Below are 26896 nucleotides of genomic sequence, written 5' to 3'. Positions count from 1 at the left end.
CAGGACAATACAGTGTCCCGGAATGAAACTGACACAGCCACCCCCCCCCCCCCCAGGCCAATCTGATGCCCCCAAAAAGGCTGCCACATCACTGCTTTACTCACTGACAGTACTTGCCCTGGCCGGGAATGCCTGGAGGAGCACAATCCCCGCCCCCTGCTTGTGATTGGAGAAATCATAAACCCCTCCTCTTGTTTCCAATCACTGTGCTGTGATTCGTTACAGCACAAGCTGATTTTTGGGAAGGGGGTGTCCCTAAATGGTAGTTTGGAAATGTGGTCACCCTAGTCACCTGACCAGGTTCAACGTTTTGGTCACATGGTCTCAGCTAAAGGGGCTTATAGCCCTAATTATGCCTGAGCGCTAACCCCTCCCTCATACCTTGGCAGATCATATATGGCATACCTGGTCACGATACTGTCCATCAAAAGGATGCCAAATGTATAGGTTATCTAGAGCTAAACCTTTGAAGAGATAGCCTTTCACTTGTAGTTGTGTCTACGAGAGAAATCTCCCTAATGGGACACCAATGTCAGAAAAAGACCTGACTATGGTTTTAACCCTTCCCTACTCCATCCAAAACTAAAACATTCTAGCTTTAGATATACTTTAACTTTTAATAGAAAAAGGAAACGTTTCCAAGGTATTGTAATATTGTAAGTATTTGTGAACACAGGGCTCTGAAACCAGAAAGTAAAATAGCATTTAGAAATGATAATCCTTTTTTCTTAGAAAAAAAAATAACTTGCATAGTTTTAAAGCCGTATTTCGTGGGAGGGGCTATAGCAAGGGAGTGGGGAGAGCATTAACCACTTCCATACCGCGCCTATTCTGGCACTTCTCTCCTTCATGTAAAAATCATAATTATTTTGCTAGAAAATTACTCAGAACCCCCAACATTATATATATATATATTAGCAGACACCCTACGGAATAAAGTGGCGGTCATTGCAACTTTTTATTATTATTATTATTATTATTATACAGGATTTATATAGCGCCAACAGTTTGCGCAGCGCTTTACATCAGGATCTCGCACGATATTTGCGCAATAATTTTTCAAACGCCTTTTTTTTTCTTTTACGGTTTCATGAATTCAAAAATTACAAAACGGTAAAGTTAGCCCAATTTTTTTGCCAATGACCAAATGACCTGATTGGAAAACCAGTGACAAGACTGCTGATGTGACATGGTCCATACAGACATAGAAGACCAGGCGCTAACATTACCTTAACACAAGACCAGTGACATGATTTTTAGAGTGACATGGCTCATAAAGACATAGACAACCAGGCCCCAATATGACCTAATCACAAGACCAGTGACCAGAATGCTCATGTGACATGGGCCCATTCACACATAGAAGACCAGGCCCCAATATTAACTAAATGAAAGACCAGTGACAGGATCGCTTGACTTACATGGCCCTTACAGATATAGTAGATCAAGTCCCTTACATGACCTGATCACAAGACCAGTGACAGGACTGTTGATGTGACATGGTCCAGACAGGCATAGAAGACCAGACCCCAACATGACCCAATCACAAGACCAGTGACAGGATTGCTAGATTGACATGGCCCATTACAGGTATAGTAGACCACCCCCTTACATGACTCGATCACAAGACCAGTGACAGGACCGCTGAAGTGATATCTTCCATATAGACATTTGAGACCCACCATGACACATGAGGCCCCACCATGACCTGAATGCAGGTCTGTTACAACAGGGGTTGACAAATTTGCTTGGAATCTAGGAGCCAGCTAAAAAAGTTAGGAGCCAGAAAACGCGCCCCATCCCGACGAGCTTGCGCGCAGAAGCGAACACATACGTGAGCAGCGCCTGCATATGTAAACGGTGTTCAAACCACACATGTGAGGTATCGCCGCGATTGGTAGAGCGAGAGCAATAATTCTAGCCCTAGACCTCCTCTGTAACTCAAAACATGCAACCTGTAGATTTTTTTAAACGTCGCCTATGAAGATTTTAAAGGGTAAAAGTTTGTCGGCATTCCACGAGCGGACGCAATTTTGAAGCGTGACATGTTGGGTATGAATTTACTCGGCGTAATATTATCTTTCATAATAAAAAATAAAAAAATGGGGATAACTTTACTGTTGTCTTATTTTTTAATTTAAAAAAGTGTAATTTTTTCACAAAAAAAGTGCGCTTGTAAGACCGCTGCGCAAATACGGCGTGACAGAAAGTATTGCAAATAAAAAATATATATAATGTTTGGGGGTTCTAATTAGAGGGAAGAAGATGGAAGTGAAAATAGTGAAAAATAACATTAGAATTGCTGTTTAACTTGTAATGCTTAACTTGTAATACCAACGGCCACCACCAGATGGCGCCAGCTCACATCTGGTGGTAATAACTTGTAATACCAACGGCTCACCACCAGATGGCGCCAGCTCATGGCCCCCCTTCCAAGCCAAGTCGCCAGGACCCTATTTCTAGTTGCCATGGCGACCTGGCGACCGGGATTTGTCGAGCCCTGTGTTACAAGATAAAAAAAAAACTCACATCAAATTTGACTTGACCCCTTAAAAGTATTGTAAGGCCCATTTCAGAAGAGTGTTCTGATCAGTCCTATCAGTTATTCAGGTGGACCTGATCAGAAGGTATATTCATACTAGAGCTGCACGATTAATCGTAAGAAAATCGCGATCTCGATTCACCCCCCCGCGATCTCCAGGACGGATGACCCGTGATTTTCGGGTGCGGCCATAGGAAAGTCCCCGGCTTTGGCCTAGCTCCGGAGCGGCGGCCATCTTGGTACACCCGGCGGCTGTGTATCTTGTGATTGGCCAGGCTCGTCAATAGAGGGCGTGTCCGGGCAGAATGTGCGGAGGGGATGCAAGACGAGGTGTTGATTGTCATGTATGTGAGCTCGGAGCTCTGCTCACTATCACCGGCCTGAGGCGGGAGAAGGAGTTCAGGCCCCGGACTCTGTATACATTATTGTGGGCGGCCTCTGCTTATGTGTGAGAGGAATGTATGCGCGTTACTGGGGTCCTCCTGTTACTGGTGTGTGTTAGAGGGGTCCTCCTGTCATTGGTGTGTGTTAGTGGTGTCCTCCTGTCCCTGGTGTGTGTTAGTGGGGTCCTTCTGTCCCTGGTGTGCGTTAGTGGGATACTCCTGTCACTGGTGTGCAATAGTGGGGTACTCCTGTCACTGGTGTGCAATAGTGGGGTACTCCTGTCACTGGTGTGCAATAGTGGGGTACTCCTGTCATTGGTGTGTGTTAGTGGTGTTCTCCCATCCCTGGTGTGCATTAGTGGGGTCCTCCTGTCCCTGGTATGCGTTAGTGGGGTCCTCTTGTCCCTGGTGTGCGTTAGTGGGGTCCTCCTGTCCCTGGTGTGCGTTAGTGGGGTCCTCCTGACAGGTAGAGGTGTGGTAGGTGGAAGCGTGGCGGTGGGTAGGTAGAGGCTTGGTAGGTAGAGGTGTGGTAGGTGGAAGCGTGGCTTGGTAGGTAGAGGTGTGGCAGGGTAGGTGGAGGAGTGGCTTGGTAGGTAAAGGTGTGGTGGGGTAGGTGCCTGTTTACATGTCACATTTAGTGAAAATCAGAGGTGTTCTTCCACATTAGCACGCATGTAAGGTCAGCAGGTTTGCTGCGGCTTTTAAAATTTAACATGTAAACAGTCTGTCAGATTTACATATTCTGTATTTAACTACATAAGCTCCGTTTTGTGTGTTGAAAATAACTTTAAATAAATAAAATTTTGAGAATCGTGATCTTCATTTTATACAAAAGAATCGCGATTCTCATCTTTCCCAGAATCGTATAGCTCTAATTCATACCTATGGACAGGTCGGTGTAAACAGACTTGTGTTTGTCAACAGCCACCTACCTCCAGGTCCCTTCAGGCCCACTAATAAAAATGGAAGAGGGCTAAGTCCTCCGCTCGCTCTGCTCCGATCAGCAGGGGTCCGCTCACAGATCCCTTGCTGATCACAATGGAATCCGCCCCGTGTGAAAGGGTCCTTATGTATTTTTAATATGTTCTATTCCAGCATTAAATACTACACCACGGATACAGCTTTACGTCCCTTCAATACAGGAGTTGAATGCATCCTCTCCCATCATGACAGAACCACTGAACGCAATCACTATTTAACGCAATCACTATTTAACTCTATAGCACTTTTGACATGCACAGAAAACATGACCTGGCCATGGGACACGATCAGAACAATATTTTAAAGCCTCTCGATCCTCTTTCGAGTGTTTGTTTTCTCCTGGTTTATCACATAATACTTGAATGAAGTGTTTGCCAATCTTAGGCTTCTTTGGTTTATCCCTGACCTTTCCTTATCTATGGCATTACGTAAATAATTCCAAGGGGTGGCGGGCATTCTGCAATGTAAACACCACCAATCACCAACCTCACTTCTCAATTCAGTATGGAGAACCACAGCAAAAACCGAACAAACAAGACATTCCATGTCCCCTTATCATCACCCTGGATTGATCCTCTTTCCATTGCTCTGTACACATTTGGGGGTAGATTCACGTAGAATGGCGTATCTTTGTGCGGGCGAAACGTATCCTATTTACGTTACGCCGCAGCAACTTTTACAGGCAAGTGCCGTATTCTCAAAAGAAAGTTGCGGCGGTGTAGCGTAAATAGGCCGGCGTAAGCCCGCCTAATTCAAATTGTGAAGAGGTGGGCGTGTGTTATGTAAATTAACCATGACCCGACGTGATTGACGTTTTTCACGAACGGCGCATGCGCCGTCCGTGGAATTTCCCAGTGTGCATTGCTCCAAAGTACGCCGCAAGGACGTATTGGTTTCGACGTGAACATAAATGACGTCCAGCCCCATTCACGGACGACTTACGCAAACAACGTAAATTTTTCAAAATTCAACGCGGTAACGACGTCCATACATTGGTACGCCGCATGTACGCCACCATATAGCAGGGGTAACTTTACGCCAGGAAAAGCCTAACGTAAACGGCGAAACTGTACTGCGTCGGCCGGGCGTACGTTCGTGAATTCGCGTATCTAGCTGATTTACATATTTCTAGGCGTAAATCAGCGTACACGCCCCTAGCGGCCAGCGTAAATATGCAGTTAAAGCGGGAGTTCACCCGAATTTTTTTTTTTTAACATTAGATTGATGCTCATTTTGTCAAGGGGAATCGGGTGTTTTTTTTAAATCTAAGCAGTACTTACCGTTGTAGAGAGCGATCTTCTCCGCCGCTTCCGGGTATGGTCTTCGGGACTGGGCGTTCCTATTTGATTGACAGGCTTCCGACGGTCGCATACATCGCGTCACGAGTAGCCGAAAGAAGCCGAACGTCAGTGCGGCTCTATACGGCGCCTGCGCACCGACGTTCGGCTACTTTCGGAAAATCGTGACGCGATGTATGCGACCGTCGGAAGCCTGTCGGAAGCCTGTCAATCAAATAGAAACGCCCAGTCCCGCAGCCCATACCCGGAAGCGGCGGAGAAGATCTATCTCTAAAACGGTAAGTACTGCTTAGATTTAAAAAAAAAACACCCGATTCCCCTTGACAAAATGAGCCTCAATCTAATGTTAAAAATGAACTTCTTGGGTGAACCTCCACTTTAAGATCTCACTTACATCAGAGTCTGCAGAGTCTCTCCTTACAGTGACAGGGAACTCTGCAAGTTCAGATGTAAAGGGGGACTCTTGTTATTAACTTCATATGGTTAGAAATGTTATTTAATATCAAAATATATGTATAGTTTATACTATTAAAAAAAAAATTGCTGTGCGCCGCTAAAATGTTCGGGTTTGACTTGAAGAAAAGGTAGCAACCCTATTCACAAGACCAGTTGCTCCAGAGCTTAGGAAATAAGCGGAAGATCTGCTTACTACCATCATCCAATCATGTGCAATCATGTCCTTGCACGTGATTGGGTATTGTTTGCAAAGTGAAGCTTTCCCTCATTTACTAAGCTCTGGAGCAACTGCACTCTGCAAAGTGCACAGTCTATTTGCCTTTAGTAAATAATGCCCACAGTGTGCCGTATAACGGATTTGGAAAATGTCACTGATAGCTTTCCAGGTCTTACAGATCTTAGCTGGTAGCCATAAAACATTTAAAATAATACATCAAGCAAGCAAATAAACAAAAACGAAATGTAATGGCTGACTGGGGCAATGTACAGAAAGTTTTCACCTTCATTATCATTTGGCCTCACTGTGACAGACCGCTCTATGCTTGCACAACAGGGTCAGGAGTCCACAGACTGCCATACAAGGAAACTGGCAGCTAGTACTTTGCTAAGGTTCTTCTTACCCCTGTGAAGGCAATGTGGCGTCAGGGCTGGAGGTCTCAGACCAGGATCCCGAGTCGTCCATTCTCAGTGTCTTGCTTGTAGAGTATCTTCCTCACACCAGCTATATACAAAACACACCATTAGCTGGAGCATTCTCTTACAAACATCTGAAATACATATAAGGAACCAAGGATTTGCAATTCTGTCCATCCTGTCCTGAGATTTACACAGCCCTGGCACACACCACACCCCTCTCTGGTAGCACAGGAGACTTAAGGGTTGATTTACTAAAGGCAAATAGACTGCAGTTGCTGCAGAGCTTAGTAAATGAGCAGAAGCTCTGCTGACTTTCATCATCCAATCATATGCAAGCACAAATGCTGTTTTTTTTTTTTTTTCATTTTCCCTGCATGTGATTGGGTTACTTTTTGCAAAGTGAAGACTTACCTCATTTACTAAGCTCTGGAGCAACCAACGCTTGCAGAGGGCAACTACACTTTTCAAAATGCACAGTCTGGCCCAGATTCTCGTAGATGGGCGCAAAAATGTGCGAGCGTAACGTATCTCATTTACGTTACGCCGCCGCAAGTTTTTCAGGCAAGTGCTTTATTCACAAAGCACTTGCCTGTAAAGTTGCGGCGGCGTAGCGTAAATCACCCGGCGGAATTCAAATTCGGCGGGTAGGGGGCGTGTTTCATTTAAATGAAGCGCGTCCCCACGCCGAACGAACTGCGCATGCGCCGTCCCTAAAATTTCCCAGCGTGCATTGCTCTAAATGACTTTGCAAGGACGTCATTGGTTTTGACGTGGACGTAAATTACGTCCAGCACCATTCACGGACGACTTACGCAAACGACGTAATTTTATAAATTTTCGACGCGGGACCAAAGGCCATACTTAACATTGGCTGCGCCTCATATAGCAGGGGCAACTTTACGCCGGGAAAAGCCTAACGTAAACGTCGTAACTTTACTGCGTCGGCCGCGCGTACGTTCGGGAATTCGCGTATCTAGCTAATTTGCATACTCAACGCGGAAATCTACGGAAGCGCCACCTAGCGGGGAAAAAAAATTGCAGTTACGATCCGACGGTGTAAGAGACTTACGCCTGTCGGATCGAATGGATATCTATGCGTAACTGATTCTAAGAATCAGTCGCATAGATACGACGGCCCAGATTAGGACTTACGACGGCGTACATGGCGCTGCGCCGTCGTAAGTCCTTTGAGAACCTGGGCCTCTATTCGCATAGTAAATCAACCCCTTCGTTTTTCTCTGCTGCAATTTATATAACACTTATAGGCACTTATAATCCATTAAGGGCGCACGGGCGCCGCCCCCCCTATCCATCGCCGCCTCTCCCTATCCATGTGTCCGGCCCCTTGCAGGACGTCGGATGCATGAATTACAATGGCAGTTTTTTTTTTAAGCGCCTGACTAGAGCCAGAGGCTCTAATAGGCTTCAAAATAGGATGGGCTCGGGGCGCAGAGAATGAGAACGGAGCCCACCCAGGTGTGTTACAACAGTGTTACTTCAGTTTTAGTAAATAATCCCCACAGTCTTTTTGCCTTTAGTAAATCAACCCCTGGTAACACCGGTGTGCCTTGTCATGCTATTTGACAGTTCTAAATCACATAACAAGTTGCACCCCACGTTCATATCGCAGCGATTATGAAAAAGGTTCCTGCGCTACTTTTTACTGATTTTTATTGCGACTTGCATAGAGTTCTGAAGTCGCAAGCCACAATGAAATCGGCAGTGCAAATCGCACACATGTGCGGCTTTGAAATTGCACTGAAGCAGCGTGATTTCAAAGCCACATCGGTGTGAACCAGGACTTTCAGACATTTAGAGGCCAAAAAAAAAAAACCTACTGCCAGTGCATTCAGGTACAGTAGCATTCTGGCAGAAAAAAGCACCATGGGGGTTATTTACAAAAGACAAATCCACTTTGCACTACAAGTGCAAACTGCAAGTGCAAAGTGCACTTGAAATTGCACTGAAAGTGCACTGGAAGTGCAGTCGCTGTAAATCTGAGTGGAAGATCTGAAATGAGGGGAAGCTCTGCTGATTTTATCATCCAATCATATGCAAGCTAAAATGCTGTTTTTTATTTTCCTTGCATGTCTCGGATCTACAGCGACTGCACTTCCAAGTGCACTTTCAGTGCAATTTCAAATGTACTTTGCACTTATAGGGCCAGATCCACGTAGGGCGGCGTATTTTTAGGCAGGCGTAGCGTATAGTAGTTGCGCTACGCCGCCGCTACTTTGAGAGGCAAGTGCTGTATTCACAAAGCACTTGCCTCTAAAGTTACGGCGGCGTAGCGTAAATCTCCCGGCGTAAGGGCGCGGAATTCAAATGATGAACAGGGGGGCATGTTTTATGTAAAACATGCTTGACCCCACGTAAATGACGCTTTTTTCGTACGGCGCATGCCGCCCGCTCAATGCCTAGACGACGTGAACGTAATTTACGCAAAGCCCTATTCGCGAACGTTTTACGCAAACGACGTACACGACGGAAAATTCTTCGCTGGCCCCACGTCAATACTTAACGTACGCCTCATAGAGCAGGGGTAACGTTACGCCGAAAAAAGCCTTACGTAAACGACGTAAAAAAAAGCGCCGGGTGGACGTACGTTTGTGGATTGGCGTATCTAGCTAATTTGCATACTCAACGCGGAAATCGACGGAAGCGCCACCTAGCGGCCAGCGTAAATATGCACCTTAAGACGTATGCCAGTCGGATCTAGCCCACATTCAGTCGTATCTTGTTTTGTGGATACAAAACAAAGATACGCCGGGGCATCTTAGAAATTACGCGGCGTATCAATAGATCACCCGGCGTAATTTCTTTGTGGATCTGGGCCATAGTGTGCACTTGTAGTGCAACGTGGATTTGCCTTTAGTAAATAACCCCCATACCTAAATTAATTTAACAAGCTTAAGAATAAGCACTAATTAGTTAACCTCCCTGGCGGTATGATTCTGTCTGGAATTACGTACCAAAAGCGGTACAATTATTTGCAAGGAAATTTGGCGTTTTATACTGTAGGCCTGTGATTTTTAGGAATAACTCACTTAAATCTGACCAAACAAGATTCTAATAGGCATCCCGGGTATGACATTTTTTAAAAAACAAAATTATAAATTATAATATAATAAATAATTATAAATAATTATAACAAATAATAATATAATTCTAATAAAAATTATTCAATAATGTAATCAAATCAAAATCACTGAAATTTTCTCAGTTGCAAAATTGTCGCTGTCATTATTTTTTTTTTTTATGACGAATTTCCCCACAAATCGCTATCGCACAATTCTGCAAGTGATTATAATTTATTATCGCTGTTTTCTAGCTGCTCTAAAACCGCTTTTGACATAAAGGGACACTTTTGGTTGCTATGGACAATCTACAGTTTGCAGGCAGAAAGAACAGTTTTTATTATATAAAATGACATGTAGGGCACTGGGCAGACCACTAGGGACAAAGGGGGTGTGTTTTTTACATACAGTACTGTATTCTATAAGATTACAGTATACTGTATGTATTGTGTTTGTTTACGCTTTTGAATTTGGCGCCGTTCTCCGCTCCCGTGCGTCGTAACGTCGCAGGGAACGAAGATCGGCGGCACAGGAGGACGCTGTGTAAATCGAGCGAGGTCCCGCTCGCTCACACAGCGCGGTGGCATCGCTGGATCCAGGACAAGGTAAGCCAGCGCACGCTGCAGGCTCTGCATAGCTTACCCCGAGCGTGACTCGGGGATACCGATCGCAACATAAAAACCCACCCCGAGTCACGCTCGGTGATACCGCCAGGCAGGTTAAGCACTAAATATTCTGGCTAATGAAATGAGTGCACTTGACGCACCTAAACACGTCTAAACGCGTTTGAAATAATGCAGCTTTAGGTGTGTTTTTGATGCAGCTTTTCTCATTTAGAAGAGTTGGGCAAACACCCAGTGTACATGGGACCTAAGAATTCATAAAGTAGGAATGATTTCACAATTGTTTCAAACTGCTCCACTGTAAGCTTGGGCTCTCAGTCTGGCATATGCCGGGCATCCTTGGCTCACACTTCTACCAATGGGCAGTGTATGATGCAGGAGGCACGCAGACAGACAGCAATGCTTAGGAACCCATCCCGGATCTCCCAGCTCCTGTACACATGTCTACATACAAGTCTGGAGAAATTCCACTCTGTCACATGCTGCATTCAAATTCTGCTCTGGGCAAAAAAAAGAAAAAAGTTGGAAGCTGTCAAACTCGTCCCCGTTCCAAACTTTCCACAGCTGATCTGCAACTTTCTGCAGAGGTACAGAAGTATGCTATGTATAGAAGTGTACACCATGAGCAGCTGTACATCAGGTGTTCCCAACCTCTGAGGACTTCATTGACACCTATGGAAAGGTGCGCACACTCTTTTGATCGTTATCGCATTTCAGGCAGACCATTTATTTCAATTTAGTCAATGACCCTTTTTGTAAACCAATTTGTTGCTATTCCTTTTCAGAACGCAGGAAAGAGTTTGCATTAGGAAAGCGCGTTTGGGTGCCACTAAGAATGGCACTGCCAGGGGGATGTGTGTTTTTTGTGCATTCTGGAAATGTGTGCAAATTGTGTGTTGCATTCCCCCCAATCCACAAATGTGAAAACCTAAATGCGTATCTTTGAGGTCCTCATACTGTCAGACAGCCAAGTTCTGGGAAACAGCCTGGCTGGAGGTCCCAGAACACTATACATTGAAGTGGAAGTAAACCCCCCATACACCCAGTGAAGTGAACAGCCTCAGATGATACACAGAGATGAACCAAATCTCCCTACATAGGTTTTACATGTATATCTGCCGTCTTCACATTTATATACTGTTTAAAAATTTGAGATCGTGTTAGGAGATTTTCTCTTCCTGGTTAACAGTGTGATGTCTGGGCATACAGCCAAGATAGCTAACATTGCTGATTGGAGGAAAGGCACACACCCCCTCTCATCATAGGCCGAGACTCTCAGGCCCCGTACACACGGTCGTTCCAAACCGATGAGAATGGACCGAAGTTCAGTTTCATCGGTCCAAACCGACCGTGTGTATGGCCATGGGTGTAGGAACCCTTACAAATCTGGGGGGGACAGCATTTTTACTCGCATTTTGATGGGCACAGTGGCTGCAGTTTGATGGGCACAGTGGCTGCAGTTTGATGGGCACAGCGGCTGCGTTTGGATGGGCACAGTGGCTGCGTTTGGACGGGCACAGTGGCTGTGTTTGACGGGCACAGTGGCTGCGTTTGACGGGCACAGTAGCTGCATTTTTATGGGCACAGTAGCTGCATTTTGATGGGCACAGTGGCTGCGTTTGGACGGGCACAGTGGCTGCGTTTGGACGGGCACAGTGGCTGCGTTTGGACGGGCACAGTGGCTGCATTTGATGGGCACAGTGGCTGCAGTTTGATGGGCACAGTGGTTGCGTTTGGATGGGCACAGCGGTTGCATTTGGATCGGCACAGTGGCTGCGTTTGACGGGCACAGTGGCTGTGTTTGACGGGCACAGTGGCTGCGTTTGACGGGCACAGTAGCTGCATTTTTATGGGCACAGTAGCTGCATTTTGATGGGCACAGTGGCTGCGTTTGGACGGGCACAGTGGCTGCGTTTGGACGGGCACAGTGGCTGCGTTTGGACGGGCACAGTGGCTGCATTTGATGGGCACAGTGGCTGCAGTTTGATGGGCACAGTGGTTGCGTTTGGATGGGCACAGCGGTTGCATTTGGATCGGCACAGTGGCTGCGTTTGACGGGCACAGTGGCTGCGTTTGATGGGCACAGTGGCTGCGTTTGACGGGCACAGTAGCTGCATTTTTATGGGCACAGTAGCTGCATTTTGATGGGCACAATGGCTGCAGTTTGATGGGCACAGTGGCTGCAGTTTGATGGGCACAGTGGTTGCGTTTGGACGGGCACAGTGGTTGCGTTTGGACGGGCACAGTGGCTGCGTTTGACGGGCACAGTGGCTGTGTTTGACGGGCACAGTGGCTGTGTTTGACGGGCACAGTGGCTGCATTTGGATCGGCACAGTGGCTGCGTTTGACGGGCACAGTGGCTGCGTTTGACGGGCACAGTGGCTGCGTTTGACGGGCACAGTGGCTGCGTTTGACGGGCACAGTGGCTGCGTTTTTGATGGGCACAGTTGCTGCATTTTGATGGGCACAGTGGCTGCAGTTTGATGGGCACAGTGGCTGCAGTTTGATGGGCACAGTGGCTGCGTTTGGACGGGCACAGTGGCTGCGTTTGGAAGGGCACAGTGGCTGCGTTTTGATGGGCACAGTGGCTGGATTTAATGGCAAACAGTAAATTAATTACTTACAGACATGGTGCAGGGCAGCCAGCCAGGTCAGGTGCAGTCAGCACTCAGCAAGACAGGCACTGCAGCAGGCAGATGGCACTCAGTCAGACTGTCAGACCAGGCAGAAGGAAGGTAAGCTCAATCAGGCAGCAGGCAGCTCAGGCTCAGCTGTAAAATGCTCCGCTTGCTCCTCTCCCTCTTAGCCACGCTGTCTGAAGATGGCAGAGGTGGGTGGAGCCGAGCGGAGCTAACTCTCCAGCCGCAGAGGCGGCGCGCTGTGGATGCTGGGGCGGCTGCGAGCGGGCTCAGTAGTCTGACGTCACATCCCGCTCGCTCGGCTCGTCGCAGATTGCTTCGGCGACGGCGCCGACGGCTCTCTCGGCGGCGGGGGGGATTTTACCATACCTGTCCCCCCCGCATTATTTCCTGGGGGAGATGCGTTCCCCCCGGTTCCTACGCCCATGTGTATGGCCCATCGGTCTGTTGTCCTCCGGTCCAAAATTGTAAAACATGCTTTAAAACCGAACCGATGGACCGCTAACTGATCGGTCCAAACCGATGGTTAGTACAGAAAAGCATCGGTTCAAAACCCACGCATGCTCAGAATCAAGTCGACGCATGCTTGGAAGCATTGAACTTCGTTTTTTTCAGCACGTCGTGTGTTTTACGTCACCATGTTCTGACCCGATCGGTTTTTGGAACGATGGTGTGTACGCACATCAGACGGTCAGGCCACTTCAGCGGTGAACCGATGGAAAGGCCCCGTCGGACCATTCTCATCGGTTTGGATCAACCGTGTGTACGCCGCCTCAGAGGTGCTTTGTAATAGGACCTGCTCCCTGCTAATCTATTTTAGCAACCTCCCCAGACAGAAGATTCAGGCTGCTTTTGTCTAAAATGTCTGAGAATTTGTCAGGAGTTATCAGGCTAATAACAAATGAACAGTTCAGAAGAGAGCTACAGGACTTTAGCTCATTGAAGAGAGATAACAAAATACTGCAGATATATGTGCCCAGCGCAAATTTCATGAATCGGGTTTACATCCACTTTAAAGCGGAGGTTCACCCTAATTGACAACTTTCCCTGTTTAAAACCAGCTGCCATAGTACGGTCTGTATCCATTTTTTTTTTTTTTTAATCAGCCTCCTTACCTTGGAATGAGGGCCTTTAGTGAGCTGTCACTCACTTTTCCCCGCGGGAGTGGGCGTGGTTTTCAAAATCCCCCATCAGCGCTATGTCTCCTGGGAGTTAGTCCTGAGAATCCCAGGAGACGCACTGTGTTCGAAATCCCGCGATATCTCGCGGGTCACGTGACTAGTAACTTGTCTGCTAGTCACAGCGGGGAGTGTCCTTTTCAGGACGCTGCCGGCCGTTGTCCTAGCAACGGCGCAGTGTTGACGGCGCTGCTCGCCGTCACACTGCGCGTGCGCGGGATAGAGCGGTGAATGCTGGGACATCCCGGAAGGGCTTCAGGAGGGCTTCAGAGTGCCCCGCAGTTAAGATGGCAATGTCCATCATCAATTTTTATAAAATATTCTTTTGGGGGAAATCGTCTTGGTAGCGGCTGCGAGTAGGAGACTGGTGAGTACAATTTTCGTTCTACCATCAGCGTTACAAAAACGTCTTAAAAAAAAATAACGTTTTCCCGCGGAACTCCCGCTTTAAGGCTTCATGTACACTGCTGCTGGGAAAAAAACGACATTTAGACCCCTTTCACACTGAGGCGCTTTGCAGGCGGTATAACGCTAAAAAAAGCGCCTGCAAAGTGCCCTAAAAGAGCCGCTGCTGTCTCTCCAATGTGAAAGCCCCGAGGGCTTCCACACTGGAGCAGTGCGCTAGCAGAACGGTAAAAAAAGTCCTGCTAGCCCAATCTTTGGAGTGGTGAAGGAGCGGTGTGTACCCTGCTCCTTTACCGCTCCTGCCCACTGAAATGAATGGGCACCGCGGCTATACCGCCGGCAAATCGCTGCTGCAGTGGTGCTTTGCAGTGGTTTCAACCCTTTCTTGGCCACTAGCGGGGGGTAAATGCGGCCCCGCTATCGGCCGAATAGCGCCACCAAATTGACGGTAAAGCGCCGCTAAAAATAACACACCCACCGCCCCAGTGTGAAAGGCTCATTAGGAGCAGTTGGGCGTTTTTGTCAGCTGCCCCTGAACTCTCCTCTATGTTATCTTATCGGTACATGCATGCATCCTTTATAGTCATTTGTAGGCAGTTGAGTTTAGAAGCTTTTTTTGGAAAGCAAAAAAAAAATGCGTTCAGAGGCATTTGAAACGCCAAACGCCTGTAACAGCGTGTAAATGCGGTAACTCGCGTTTAGTTAACAGGCATTTTCAATTTTTGGACTATTTGAAGGGATAAAAAAAAAATACTTCCAAACGCAACTAAACGCGGCATGTAAATGCAGCAAAGCGGACGTTTTTAAACGTGGGTTACTATCTGTCAAGTTAAATCGTTCAGGAGAGGTTATAAAATGTCCCGTGTACATGAAGCCTAAGGGGGTTTTAGGAACTTAGGGCACCTTTCACATTTTAAATGGGCTGTGACTGCACCTCAAAAATATAACCTGACCTACTTTATTAGCAAAGCAGCCACTCAGCACTATGGGGGTGATTTGCTCACACCCTCTCCCCCTCTGCTGCCACATTTGGCACTTTTTGGGGGGGAGAGGGTACCTGGTTTTGACAGGTACCCGCTCCAACTTGCAGGTAAGATCACAGATTGGCGATCTATCACATTTCCAGCCACTCCTCCACCCCCCCGGTGCCTTCTGGGACACACACAGGTCCCAGAAGACGACAAGACAATTCAGAAAGCGTAGCGTGACTCACGCGTACGCAGTAGTTACCAACTGTGAAGCCTGAAGGCTTCCCTGGCGGTTTCCCTTACTTGCAATGCTGGTGCCTGCGCCCAAGACCCATTGACAAATCGCCTCGGGGTGCCGACATTGTGTTATCCCTGAACAGGTAAGTGTCCTTATATTAAGAGTCAGTATCTACAGTATTTGTAGCTGTTGACTTTTATTTATTTTTTATTTCCAGACTACAGCTCGTCTTTAACCACTTGCCGATCGTGCACTGTAGCTTTACTGCTGCAGTGTGGGTCGGCTGCGAAGAATCCCGTATAAATAGGTGATTCTGCTTTTCCGGGTAGGGGGCATGAGCACGAGCCACTGGCGCCCTGGCTGTGATTAGTCACAACACAAGCTGATCAGCAGATGCCAGCCAATGGATGAACGCCGTCCCCCACTGATTGGCGAGGAGGATGACAGAACAGAGCTCTGCCAATGTAAACAATACAGAGCTCTGTCCTGTCATCAGGGATGTGCCGGTTTTTGTTTCCATGCAAAGCAGGAAATAAAAACCAGCATATCCCTTAGTGAAAGCACCTCACACAGTAAACACACAAACACTGGTTAGGCACACATTTGACTCTTTGATCACCCTTAGTGTTTAACCCCTTCCCAGCCAGTGTCATGAGTACAGTGATAGTGCATATTTTTTGCACTGATCACTGTATTAGTGTCACCGGTTCCCACAAAGTGTCAGTTAGTGTCAGATTGCCTGCCATACTATCGCAGTCCCGCTATGAATTGAATATATATATATATATCTCAATATGCCATAGTTCGTAGACACTATGGGGTTGATTTACTAAAGGGAAATAGACTGTGCACTTTGCAAAGGGCAGTGGCTCCAGAGCTTAGTAAATGAGCAGAAACTCTGCTGACTTCCATCATCCAATCATGTGCAAGCAAAAATGTTCTTTTTTTTTTCTTTTTTCCTTGCACGTGATTTGGTATTCTTTGCAAAGTGAAGCCTTACTTCATTTACTAAGCTCTGGAGTAAAGAGCACAGTCTATTGCCTTTAGTAAATCAACCCCTACAGCACAGTTGTATTTTCACATGCTTTATATGTGCATTGGGTGCGCAGTACACATATAGCCAGGCGTTAGCATGTGATGTGGCAATGTGCAGTAAAGTGTATGTTCTACTTCTAAGGTTCCATGTATGCGTATATTATACTAAGTGAAATCCCCAAAAACTGTCTGGATTTCCCAAAAAAAGTCATTATCTTGGCAAAGGGGAAAAAAAATTGTTTTTCGATCAAGAATTGACACCAATCGCTCCAGATTATTGACAAGCCCTCGATGCATCTTGACCATCCTCTCCTAAGTCAATGCAAAGCACCCTTTAGCTATATATGATCCAGAGAACTACAAGTCCCAGCATGCCCTGTCTGTGCTCTCATCACACACGAGGAATCACTATGGGGGCTGTACAGAGCGCCCAACAGAGAACGAAACCTAATCCAGCCAATGGTAGAATGGATTGTAGCAGGGACTTTACAATCTCTAACAGTGGGGCTTATTTACTAAAACTGGAGAGTGAAAAATCAGGTGCAACCAATCAGCTTCCAGGTTTTATTGCAAAAGATGAACTGAACAAGCTGAAGTGAGAAGCTGATTGGCTATCATGCTCAGCTGCACCAGATTCTGAGTGCTCCAGGCTGGGTTCACACTACTACACTACTTTCATCCTACTTTGCTCTGCTACATTGGTCCTACATTTATCCTACATTGGTCCTACATCCATCCTACTTTCATGAACAGGATACTACTTTGGTCCGACTTCAATGATATTCAATGGGCCTGAAGTAGGATCAATGTAGGACCAAAAGTAGTACAGGGAGCATTTTCAAAGTCAGACCGACTTGTGTAGGACGCTACAAGACGCTCTCATAGGGAAACATTGAACACAGAGCAAAGTAGGATGAAAGTAGTGTAGTAGTGTGAACCCAGCCTTAGTAAATCCCCCCAAGCAGGTAATGTAACAGTTTGTGTCGCTGTACACACGCGTGACGCTTCTAATTGTTCCGTGTAGTACAGGAGCAGCATCAGGTGTTTTTGATCTCATAGACGCGCTTTTAAAGTAGTTGTAAACCTAGTTACACCACTTTTACCTACAGGTAAGCCTATAATAAGGCTTACGTGTACGGAAATATCTCCTAAACCTGCACGCTTTAGGAGATATTCACCATATGCCCTTGCACCGACATCATTGGCGCATTCACACTGAAGAAAGGGCACGATCGTGCCGCATATAAAGAGCCTGGCCGGCGGCTCCCACGTGCATGCGCGGGAGTGACGTCACATGACTTCGGCCAGTCACAGAGTCCACGGCCCCGGAAGGAAGAGGGGTGAAGATGGATGCGGCCTCCAGCGGGGACATCACAGGCTTTGTTTGCAGGTAAGCGGCACATAATGGGCTAGTATGCGATGCATACTAGCCCATTATGCTTTTACTTTTTAGGGAAAAAAAGAGGAAGTAAAACCCATCAGAGTTTACTTCCTCTTTAAGGTTCCATTCACACCTGTACAACTCCAAAGTCGGGGACATTGGAGTGCAACTTTGACACTACTTTGGATGGGTGCAACTTGGATGTGACTTGTTGTCCCTCTGCAAAGTTGGGCGCACGGTTGCATGTAAAACATTCAGGTACGACTTTTATACAACTTAGCATTGAATTCTATGGCCCTTAAAGTGGTTGCAAATCCATATTGACAAAAAACAAACACCTGCAAGACAAAGGCATAATGAGCTGGTATGCATAGCATACTAGCTCATTATGTAATACAGTACAAACCTGAGATCGAAGCCCTCGCTGCGGTGCCCGTACACAGCACCGGCTGCCGACATCACTCCCGGAGTTAGCTCCGGGTATCGAGGCTCCCGCACTGTGATTGGGCGGAGCCCTGGTTTTACTGGGGCTGGCAACCCTGATGGGGCCCCCTAGTGGCATGGGGCCCTCGGGCAGTGCCCGAGGGCCTAAATGGTCAGTCCGCCCCTGGGTGTGTAAGACTTCAAAACGAATGGCCCCCAAAAAATCCCCCTCTTGGGTCTGAAGTCTGTGTTCTAATCACACCCCCCAAAATAAATGAATACTGGACTCCAATGGCCCCAACATCAATGTGACATGGGTCTAAATCTCCCTTTCCTCTGACGCCCGCCATCACACTTCAGTGGTTACTGGCAGGTGGTGAAGAAGCGATATGATGCCTCCTCACCGCCTGTTTTAACACAATTTTTGCCAAAATGTACTGTACATTTAAAACGTTTGCAGGGTGTTTGCGATGCTTCCCCATTTGCTTCACTGTGTAGCCTTCAGGGGTTTGCGTCCCACATGTCGGGTGAATTTTGCCACTGGATAAGCATTGCGGCCGTGGTATGCAAACATTTCAATCTGCTGCTAATTGCAGCTTAAGGGGGGTGGTTGGTGGGTGGCTCAAACGTGGCTTAACTGAGCATCTTTGCCGCCCCCACCAACCGCAAGTCTACACAAAGCCTAGGGCTTGATCTACTAATGTAACCCAAAGAGATGAATAATAGTAATAACAATAAATAATAATAATAAAAAATTATGATAATAAATTATAAAAAAATTAAGAAAAATTATAATAATAAAGAAGAAGAAGGTATGATAACAATAATTATAATAATAACAATAAATATTAATAAAAATAAAACCTAATTAATAAAGAAGAATAAATTATTATTATAATAATAACAATAAATAATAATAAAAAATAATGATAGTAAATGATAAAAAAATAAAGAATAAATATAATAATAAAGAAGAAGAAGGGATGCTAATAATAATAACAATAAATATTAATAGAAATAAAACCTAATAATAAAGAAGAAGATATTATTATTATTATTATTATTATTATTATTATTATAACAATAAATAAAAATAATAAAAAATAATGATAGTAAATGATAAAAAATTATGAATAAAATAATAAAGAAGAAGGAATGATAATAATAATAACAATAAATATTAATAAAAATAAAACATAATAATAAAGAAGAAGATATTATTATAATAATAACAATAAATAATAATACAAAATAATGAAAGTAAATGATAATAAAAATAAAAAATAAATATAATAATAAAGAAGAAGGAATGATTATAATAACAATAAAGATTAATAGAAATAAAACCTAATAATAAAGAAGAAGAAATTATAATAATTAATAATAATAAAAACAATAAAGAAGAAATGATGATAATAATAACAATAAATAATAATAATAATAAATAACAAGCCCTGAGCTGGGTACTCAGTATAATTATTAATGAGAACAAAAAGTTAATAACTAATCCTTTGAGGTGACACAGCTCAGCTCTTCTTTATTGATTACTATTCATCCATTTGGGTATATTAGTAGATCGTGTTTTGTGGTGGCCATACACGCGTTGATTTTATTATCTGATCCAATTGGCAAACAATTGAATCTACACAACTTCCCTTTCAGATTGGATTCCATCAAACGGCGTAGAATGTGCAGGGTGGGAAAATGATCGATGGATCGGCAGCCCCCAATATGCGCTGATTGTGTTGGATGGGATTATGACATTGCGCAGTGAAAACATCGATCACTTCTAATCGTATCATCCAATTATCACTCCACTCCCCCCTTGTGTGACATATAGATGGGTTGTCAATTACAAAGTGATTATTTCTATAGGAACAAATTGATCTGAAAAAAAATTGATCTTTTGGGCTCTTTCACACGGAACGCAGTTGGCTACAATTTGAAACGCCGTCTAACTGCTCTAACTGCATAGCGAGCCTAAAATCCAGGTAACCCCATGTATGGGCTCCGTTCACATCATTGCCGTTCAGCGCAGTTTAAAAAACGTTGAACATGCTGCATTTTTCTGCACCACAAATACAGGGATAGCGATACAAACGGGTTCCAAACGCGCTTCAAATGCCCTGCACTGTGCACCATTACGCCAAAAAACGTAGAGAAAATGCACAGCAAACGCAGAGCAAAACGCACTCAAGCGCATGTCAAGCGTGCGTCAAACGCGTTTCAACATGCAGTCAAAAATGCGCAGTTATGTGCCGTTTGTGGCGTGAATGGGGCTCATTCTGATCCGCCGCCTTCAGATGTGTGACGTTTCGTACAAATTGCGATCCTCACTATAGGAATCAATGGGGCTCATACACACTCTGCGCCCACAAAGTACAACGTGCGCCGCATTCTGCGATGTACACGTGAAGTGTGATGTCACAACCCTACAGATATGTGTAATTCTATCCATACATACTGGAGACACCACAGGAACTGTACGGAGGACTTCATGGAGGATCTGCTCTGCCGGTAAGTACCTGTGCAGAAAATAGTCCTGTGACTGTGAATGAGCCCCCATCGAAGCGTGTATATGGATGGATCTATGGGGGGTTTAGTGGGGGTGTTGTAGTCCGGGGGGGTTGTAGTCCGGGATGGGGGGTTGTAGTCGGGGGGGGGGTGTTGTAGTCCGGGGTGGGTGTTGTAGTCCGGGGGGGGGGTTGTAGTTCTTGGTTCAGGTGATCTATAGAACTTGTACACTCCGACAGAAAGTCTCATTCCTCCCCTATACAGAACACAATGTGCCTCACCTCCCGCTCCATGTGATGTCACCGAGCCCTACAGTCCGCTCTCCTCCCTGCCGGGTCACCATATGGAATGTCACCCACCCCTCCCCTCCCCCTCTGTACCTACCGCACCTCTCCTCCTCTCCCGGGTGTCCGGGGAGATCACACTGACCTTGTGTGCGGAGCGATCCTGGGAACAGAGCCGCCTGTGTCCGCCGTGCCAACCTCCCTCCTCCTCCTCCTCCTCCTCTGAGTCTGTGCGATCACTGTCTAATCTTCATGCCGGGACATGAGCGCCCGATCCCTCCTCATCACTATACACGTTCCCGGCCAATACACAGTCTCTACCACCGGGGGGAGCCAATCCGACCGGGACACACCGAGCACCTGTCATACAACACCCCTCCCTCCCCTACTACACAACTACTACTCTACACAACTACTACTCTACACAACTTCTCCATACACAGCTACTACTCTACACAACCTCCTCCACACACTCTACATACAGCTACTACTCTACACAACCTCCTCCACACACTCTACATACAGCTACTACTCTACACAACCTCCTCTACACACAACTACTACTCTACACAACCTCCTCCACACACTCTACATACAGCTACTACTCTACACAACCTCCGCCATTCACTGTACACACACAACTACTACTCTACACAACCTCCTCCACTCATTCTACATACAACTACTACTCTACACAACCTCCTTCACTCACTCTACACACAACTACTACTCTGCACAACCTCCTTCATTCACTCTACACACAACTACTACTCTACACAACCTCCTCCACACACTCTACACACAACTACTACTCTACACAACCTCCTCCATACACTCTACATACAGCTACTACTCTGCACAACCTCCTTCATTCACTCTACACACAACTACTACTCTGCACAACCTCCTTCATTCACTCTACACACAACTACTACTCTACACAACCTCCTCCACACACTCTATACACAACTACTACTCTACACAACCTCCTCCACACACTCTACACACAGCTACTACTCTACACAACCTCCTCCATACACAATTACTACTCTACACAACCTCCTCCACACACTCTACACACAACTACTACTCTACACAACCTCCTCTACACACTCTACACACAACTACTACTCTGCACAACCTCCTCCATTCACTCTACACACAACTACTACTCTACACAACCTCCTCCACACACTCTATACACAACTACTAGTCTACACAACCTCCTCCATTCACTCTACACACAACTACTACTCTACACAACCTCCTCCACACACTCTATACACAACTACTACTCTACACAACCTCCTCCATACACTCTACACACAACTACTACTCTACACAACCTCCTCCACTCACTCTACATACAACTACTACTCTACACAACCTCCTCCACACACTCTACATACAGCTACTACTCTACACAACCTCCTCCACTCACTCTACACACAACTGCTACTCTACACAACCTCCTCCACACACTCTACACACAACTACTACTCTATACAACCTTCTCCACACACTCTACACACAACTACTACGCTACACAACCTCTTCCACACAACTACTACTCTACACAACCTCCTCCACACACTCTACATACAGCTACTACTCTACACAACCTCCTCCACACACTCTACACACAACTGCTACTCTACACAACCTCCTCCACACACTCTACACACAACTACTACTCTACACAACCTCCTCCACTCACTCTATACACAGCTACTACTCTACACAACCTCCTCCATACACAACTACTACTCTACACAACCTCATTCATTCACTCTACACACAACTACTATTCTATGCAACCTCCTCCACACACTCTATACACAACTACTACTCTACACAACCTCCTCCACACACTCTACACACAACTATTACTCTACACAACCTCCTCCACACACTCTATACACAACTACTACTCTACACAACCTCCTCCATACACTCTACACACAACTACTACTCTACACAACCTCCTCCACACACTCTATACACAACTACTACTCTATACAACCTCCTCCACACACTCTACACACAACTATTACTCTACACAACCTCCTCCACACACTCTATACACAACTACTACTCTACACAACCTCCTCCATACACTCTACACACAACTACTACTCTACACAACCTCCTCCATACACTCTACACACAACTACTACTCTACACAACCTCCTCCGCTCACTCTACACTCAACTAATACTCAACCCAACCTCTTCCACTCACTCTACACACAACTACTACTCTACACAACCTCCGCCATTCACTCTACATACAACTACTACTCTACACAATCTTCTCCATTCACTCTACACACAGCTACTACTCTACACAATCTTCTCCATTCACTCTATACACAACTACTACTCTACACAACCTCCTCCATTCACTCTACACACAACTACTACTCTACACAACCTCCTCCATTCACTTTACACACAACTACTACTCTACACAACCTCCTCCATTCACTCTACACACAACTACTACTCTACACAACCTCCTCCATTTACTCTATACACAACTACTACTCTACATAACCACCATCGTTTTTTCTATACACAACCTCCTCCATTCACTAGATATACAATTATATACTCTGCCATTCACTGTATACAGAATAACTACTCTATACACTCCTCCATTCACTGTATACATATATACTCGCCAGTCACTATATATATATATATACACATACACAACTAATACTCTACACAACCTCCTCCTTTCATATGTTTTATATATATATATATATATATATATATATATATATATATATATATATATATATATATATATATAACTATATACTTACCATTCACTATGTACTTATACTGTATATAACTATATACTCGCCGGTCACTATATATATACATATGTATATATATAACTATATATTCGCAATTCACTATATACATAAATATGTAACTTTATACCTCCCAATCACTATATACATATGCTATGCAAACGTTTTAGGCATGAGTGAAGAAATGCTGTCAATTAGCAATGCTTTCAGAAATAGAAGTGTTAATATTTTATGTTTTATCAATTACCAAAATGGAAAGTAAATGAAAAAAAAGCAATAGAAATCCAATCTAAATTATAAACACTGTCTTCTTCCTGGGCTCCTCTTCCTCCTCTTCTGTACTCAGTGTTGGGCGGCTCTGAATGCTGCCGAGTACGGTACTCATGTGAGGATGGGGGGCCATTCTCTACAGCAATCTCCTGTGAGCCCAGGCTGGCATGATAATACACCCCTAAGCCCCCATTCACACCTAGGCGTTTTTACGCCTGTAGCGCTACGCTGCTGCCGCCAGAGGGCTGAAAACAGATGTCCCTCTATGGAGATGGTTCACATCTCCACGCCGAACGCCGGACGCCTGTCGCCTGCCGCGTGAAAAAAGGTCCCGGACCTTTTTTTCAGGCGTCTTCGAGCGTTCGGCTAGGAGATGGGAATCATCTCCATAGAGGGGGTCATCTTGGGGCACATCTAGGCGGACAATACCAGCGTTTTGTCGCCGCAAATCGCGGTACAAAACGCCGCTATTTTTACCGCGATTTGCGGCGACAAAACGCCGCGATTTCGTCCGCCTAGATGTGAATGCAGCCTAAAGGATGGCACCCTAGACTCACCTGAAGAGGGAACGGATTGCAGAATGTAGACAGCAAAAGAGAGAAAGCGTGATGCATAACCGGATTAAATGGTGCTTTGTTACATATGTATCAAGTTCAGCCTGAAAGTGATACTAAACAGAGAAGTGGTAATTGTCACAATTCATTCACATAAATCATACATATCATGCTACAGGATTTTTCATTTTTTTAATCCTCTAAGTATCTTAAAGGGGTTGTAAAGGTAATTTTTTTTCCCCTAAATAGCTTCCTTTACCTTAGTGCAGTCCTCCTTCACTTACCTCATCCTTCCATTTTGCTTTTAAATGTCCTTATTTCTTCTGAGAAATCCTCACTTCCTGTTCTTCTGTCTGTAACTCCACACAGTAATGCAAGGCTTTCTCCCTGGTGTGGAGTGTCGTGCTTTCCTTTTGGTGGTATTTGATCACCTCTGAGGTTTTACATTTTTGCGCTATAAACAAAAAAAAGACCGACAATTTTGAAAAAAAAAAAAACAATATTGTTTACTTTTTGCTATAATAAATATCCAAAAAAATGTAAAATAAAGATATCTTCATCAGTTTAGGCCGATATGTATTCTACATATTTTTGGTAAAAAAATAGCAATAAGCGTATATTGATTGGTTTGCGCACAAAAGTTATAATGTCTACAAAATAGGGGATAGATTTAAGGCATTTTTATTATTATTATTTTTTTCTAGTAATGGCGGTGATCTGCAATTTTCAGCAGGACTGCAACATTGTCGCAGACAGATCAGGCACTTTTGACACTTTTTTGGGAACATTGACATTTATGCAGCGATCAGTGTTAAAAATAGCCACTGGTTACTGTTTAAATGTCACTGGCAGGGAAGGGGTTAACACTAGGGGGCGATCAAGGAGTTAAGTGTTCCCTAGAGAGGTGTTTCTAACTGTGGGGGGAGTGTAGTGACTGGAGGAGGAGACAGATCGCTGTTCCTAATCACTAGGAACAGCAGATCTGTCTATCCTCCCCTGACAGAATGGGAATATGCCTCCACCCAGGACAGGGCCTGGGTAACATTAATAACATCAACCATAAGTATATAGATGCACACCAGTATAGAAGTAATTCAAGCTTTATCTACAAAAGGATTGCCAATAGTACATACATCAAATATACAAACAGGTATCATCAGCAAAGGGGCCAAGAGGAGTCATGGTGGAATTGTGCACATATACCCGGGAATATATAGCCATAGGTGTGCGCAGCCTATTGCATTAGGATGTGCACCCCAAAGCTCAACACACGTGTGTGTGTGTGTATATATATAATATATGTATATATATATATATATATATATATATATATATATATATATATATATATATATATATAAGTAAGACAATGGACAGTGTCAGTAAGGCATTTTTTTTACAATTTTTTTTTACAATCATTGTTCTTTTTATTTACAACTTTTTAGGAGCCCCATTGGGGTCTTTGTTGAAATATCAGGGGTCTAAACAGACCCCTGATGTCTCACTTTTGGGACAAAGATTCCCAGTCCCTTTCTCTGCAGCCAAGCAGCAGGGGAAATCTGTGCAGCACAAGGTGATTAGGGCGTGCCCAGGCACACCTGGCACACCCTGTGCGCACGCCTATGTATATAGCTATTATTAAAAATATTTCCAGATGAATGTTGCAGCAAAGTCCAGTTGCAAGGGCCCCTGAGGATGATCGTGATGCACAGTTTGTCCTGGTATTAGAGACCTGAAGACAAGATGTGCAGTGACAGGGAGACCCTCCATCCTTTATCCAACCAGCCTGGAATGCAGCTTCTCACCTGCAGGAACTGTGTGGTTGCACTGGAACTCAGAGTCTTCTTATCTACTCTGCGCTTAGTCCCTAGTAGTTTCTGATCTGACATGCAACCAGACCTATTTTCTACCAGAAGTGACCGTTGGATGACTAACCTGGCCCTGGCTGGTTATTGAGCCCTAAACTAAAACTAGCTATAGAATTCCAGACCAGAAGAGGGAGGGACAGGATTAAAAGGGGTTGTAAATGCTTGTGTTTTTTCACCTCTAATGCATCCTCGATTTCCGCCGGCGACCTGCGATGTCCGCTGGCGACCCGCGATTGCGGTGTACAGAGGCAGAACAGGGATCTGTAAGTGTAAACAAGGCAGATCCCCATTCTGCTAGATGACATGTCAGAGATCTTCTGTT

The 26896-nt window shown here is 45.1% G+C and overlaps 1 protein-coding gene across 7 annotated transcripts in view; it reads right to left on the bottom strand.

The window, feature by feature from the left end:
- Positions 1 to 21358, bottom strand: part of COBLL1 (cordon-bleu WH2 repeat protein like 1) — a 219976-nt gene extending 198618 nt beyond the window's left edge. Inside the window, exons 1-2 of one of the 7 annotated variants that reach the window (XM_040357847.1) lie at positions 21207 to 21358; positions 6281 to 6381 (exon numbers count right to left, since the gene is read on the bottom strand). In XM_040357847.1, the coding sequence (XP_040213781.1) occupies positions 6281 to 6342 (62 nt within the window). In that variant the 5' untranslated portion in view covers positions 6343 to 6381; positions 21207 to 21358. Of the gene's footprint in view, positions 1 to 6280; positions 6382 to 21058; positions 21107 to 21161 lie in introns of those variants that run through there. The other 6 variants (XM_040357844.1, XM_040357840.1, XM_040357841.1 and 3 more) reach the window with 6 other exon arrangements.
- Between the last annotated feature and the right edge of the window lie 5538 nt (positions 21359 to 26896).

This window comes from Rana temporaria, chromosome 6 (assembly GCF_905171775.1).
Source record: "Rana temporaria chromosome 6, aRanTem1.1, whole genome shotgun sequence".
Lineage (NCBI taxonomy): Eukaryota > Metazoa > Chordata > Amphibia > Anura > Ranidae > Rana > Rana temporaria.
Note: the sequence above shows the minus strand (reverse complement) of the source record. Positions and strands in the feature narration are given on the sequence as shown.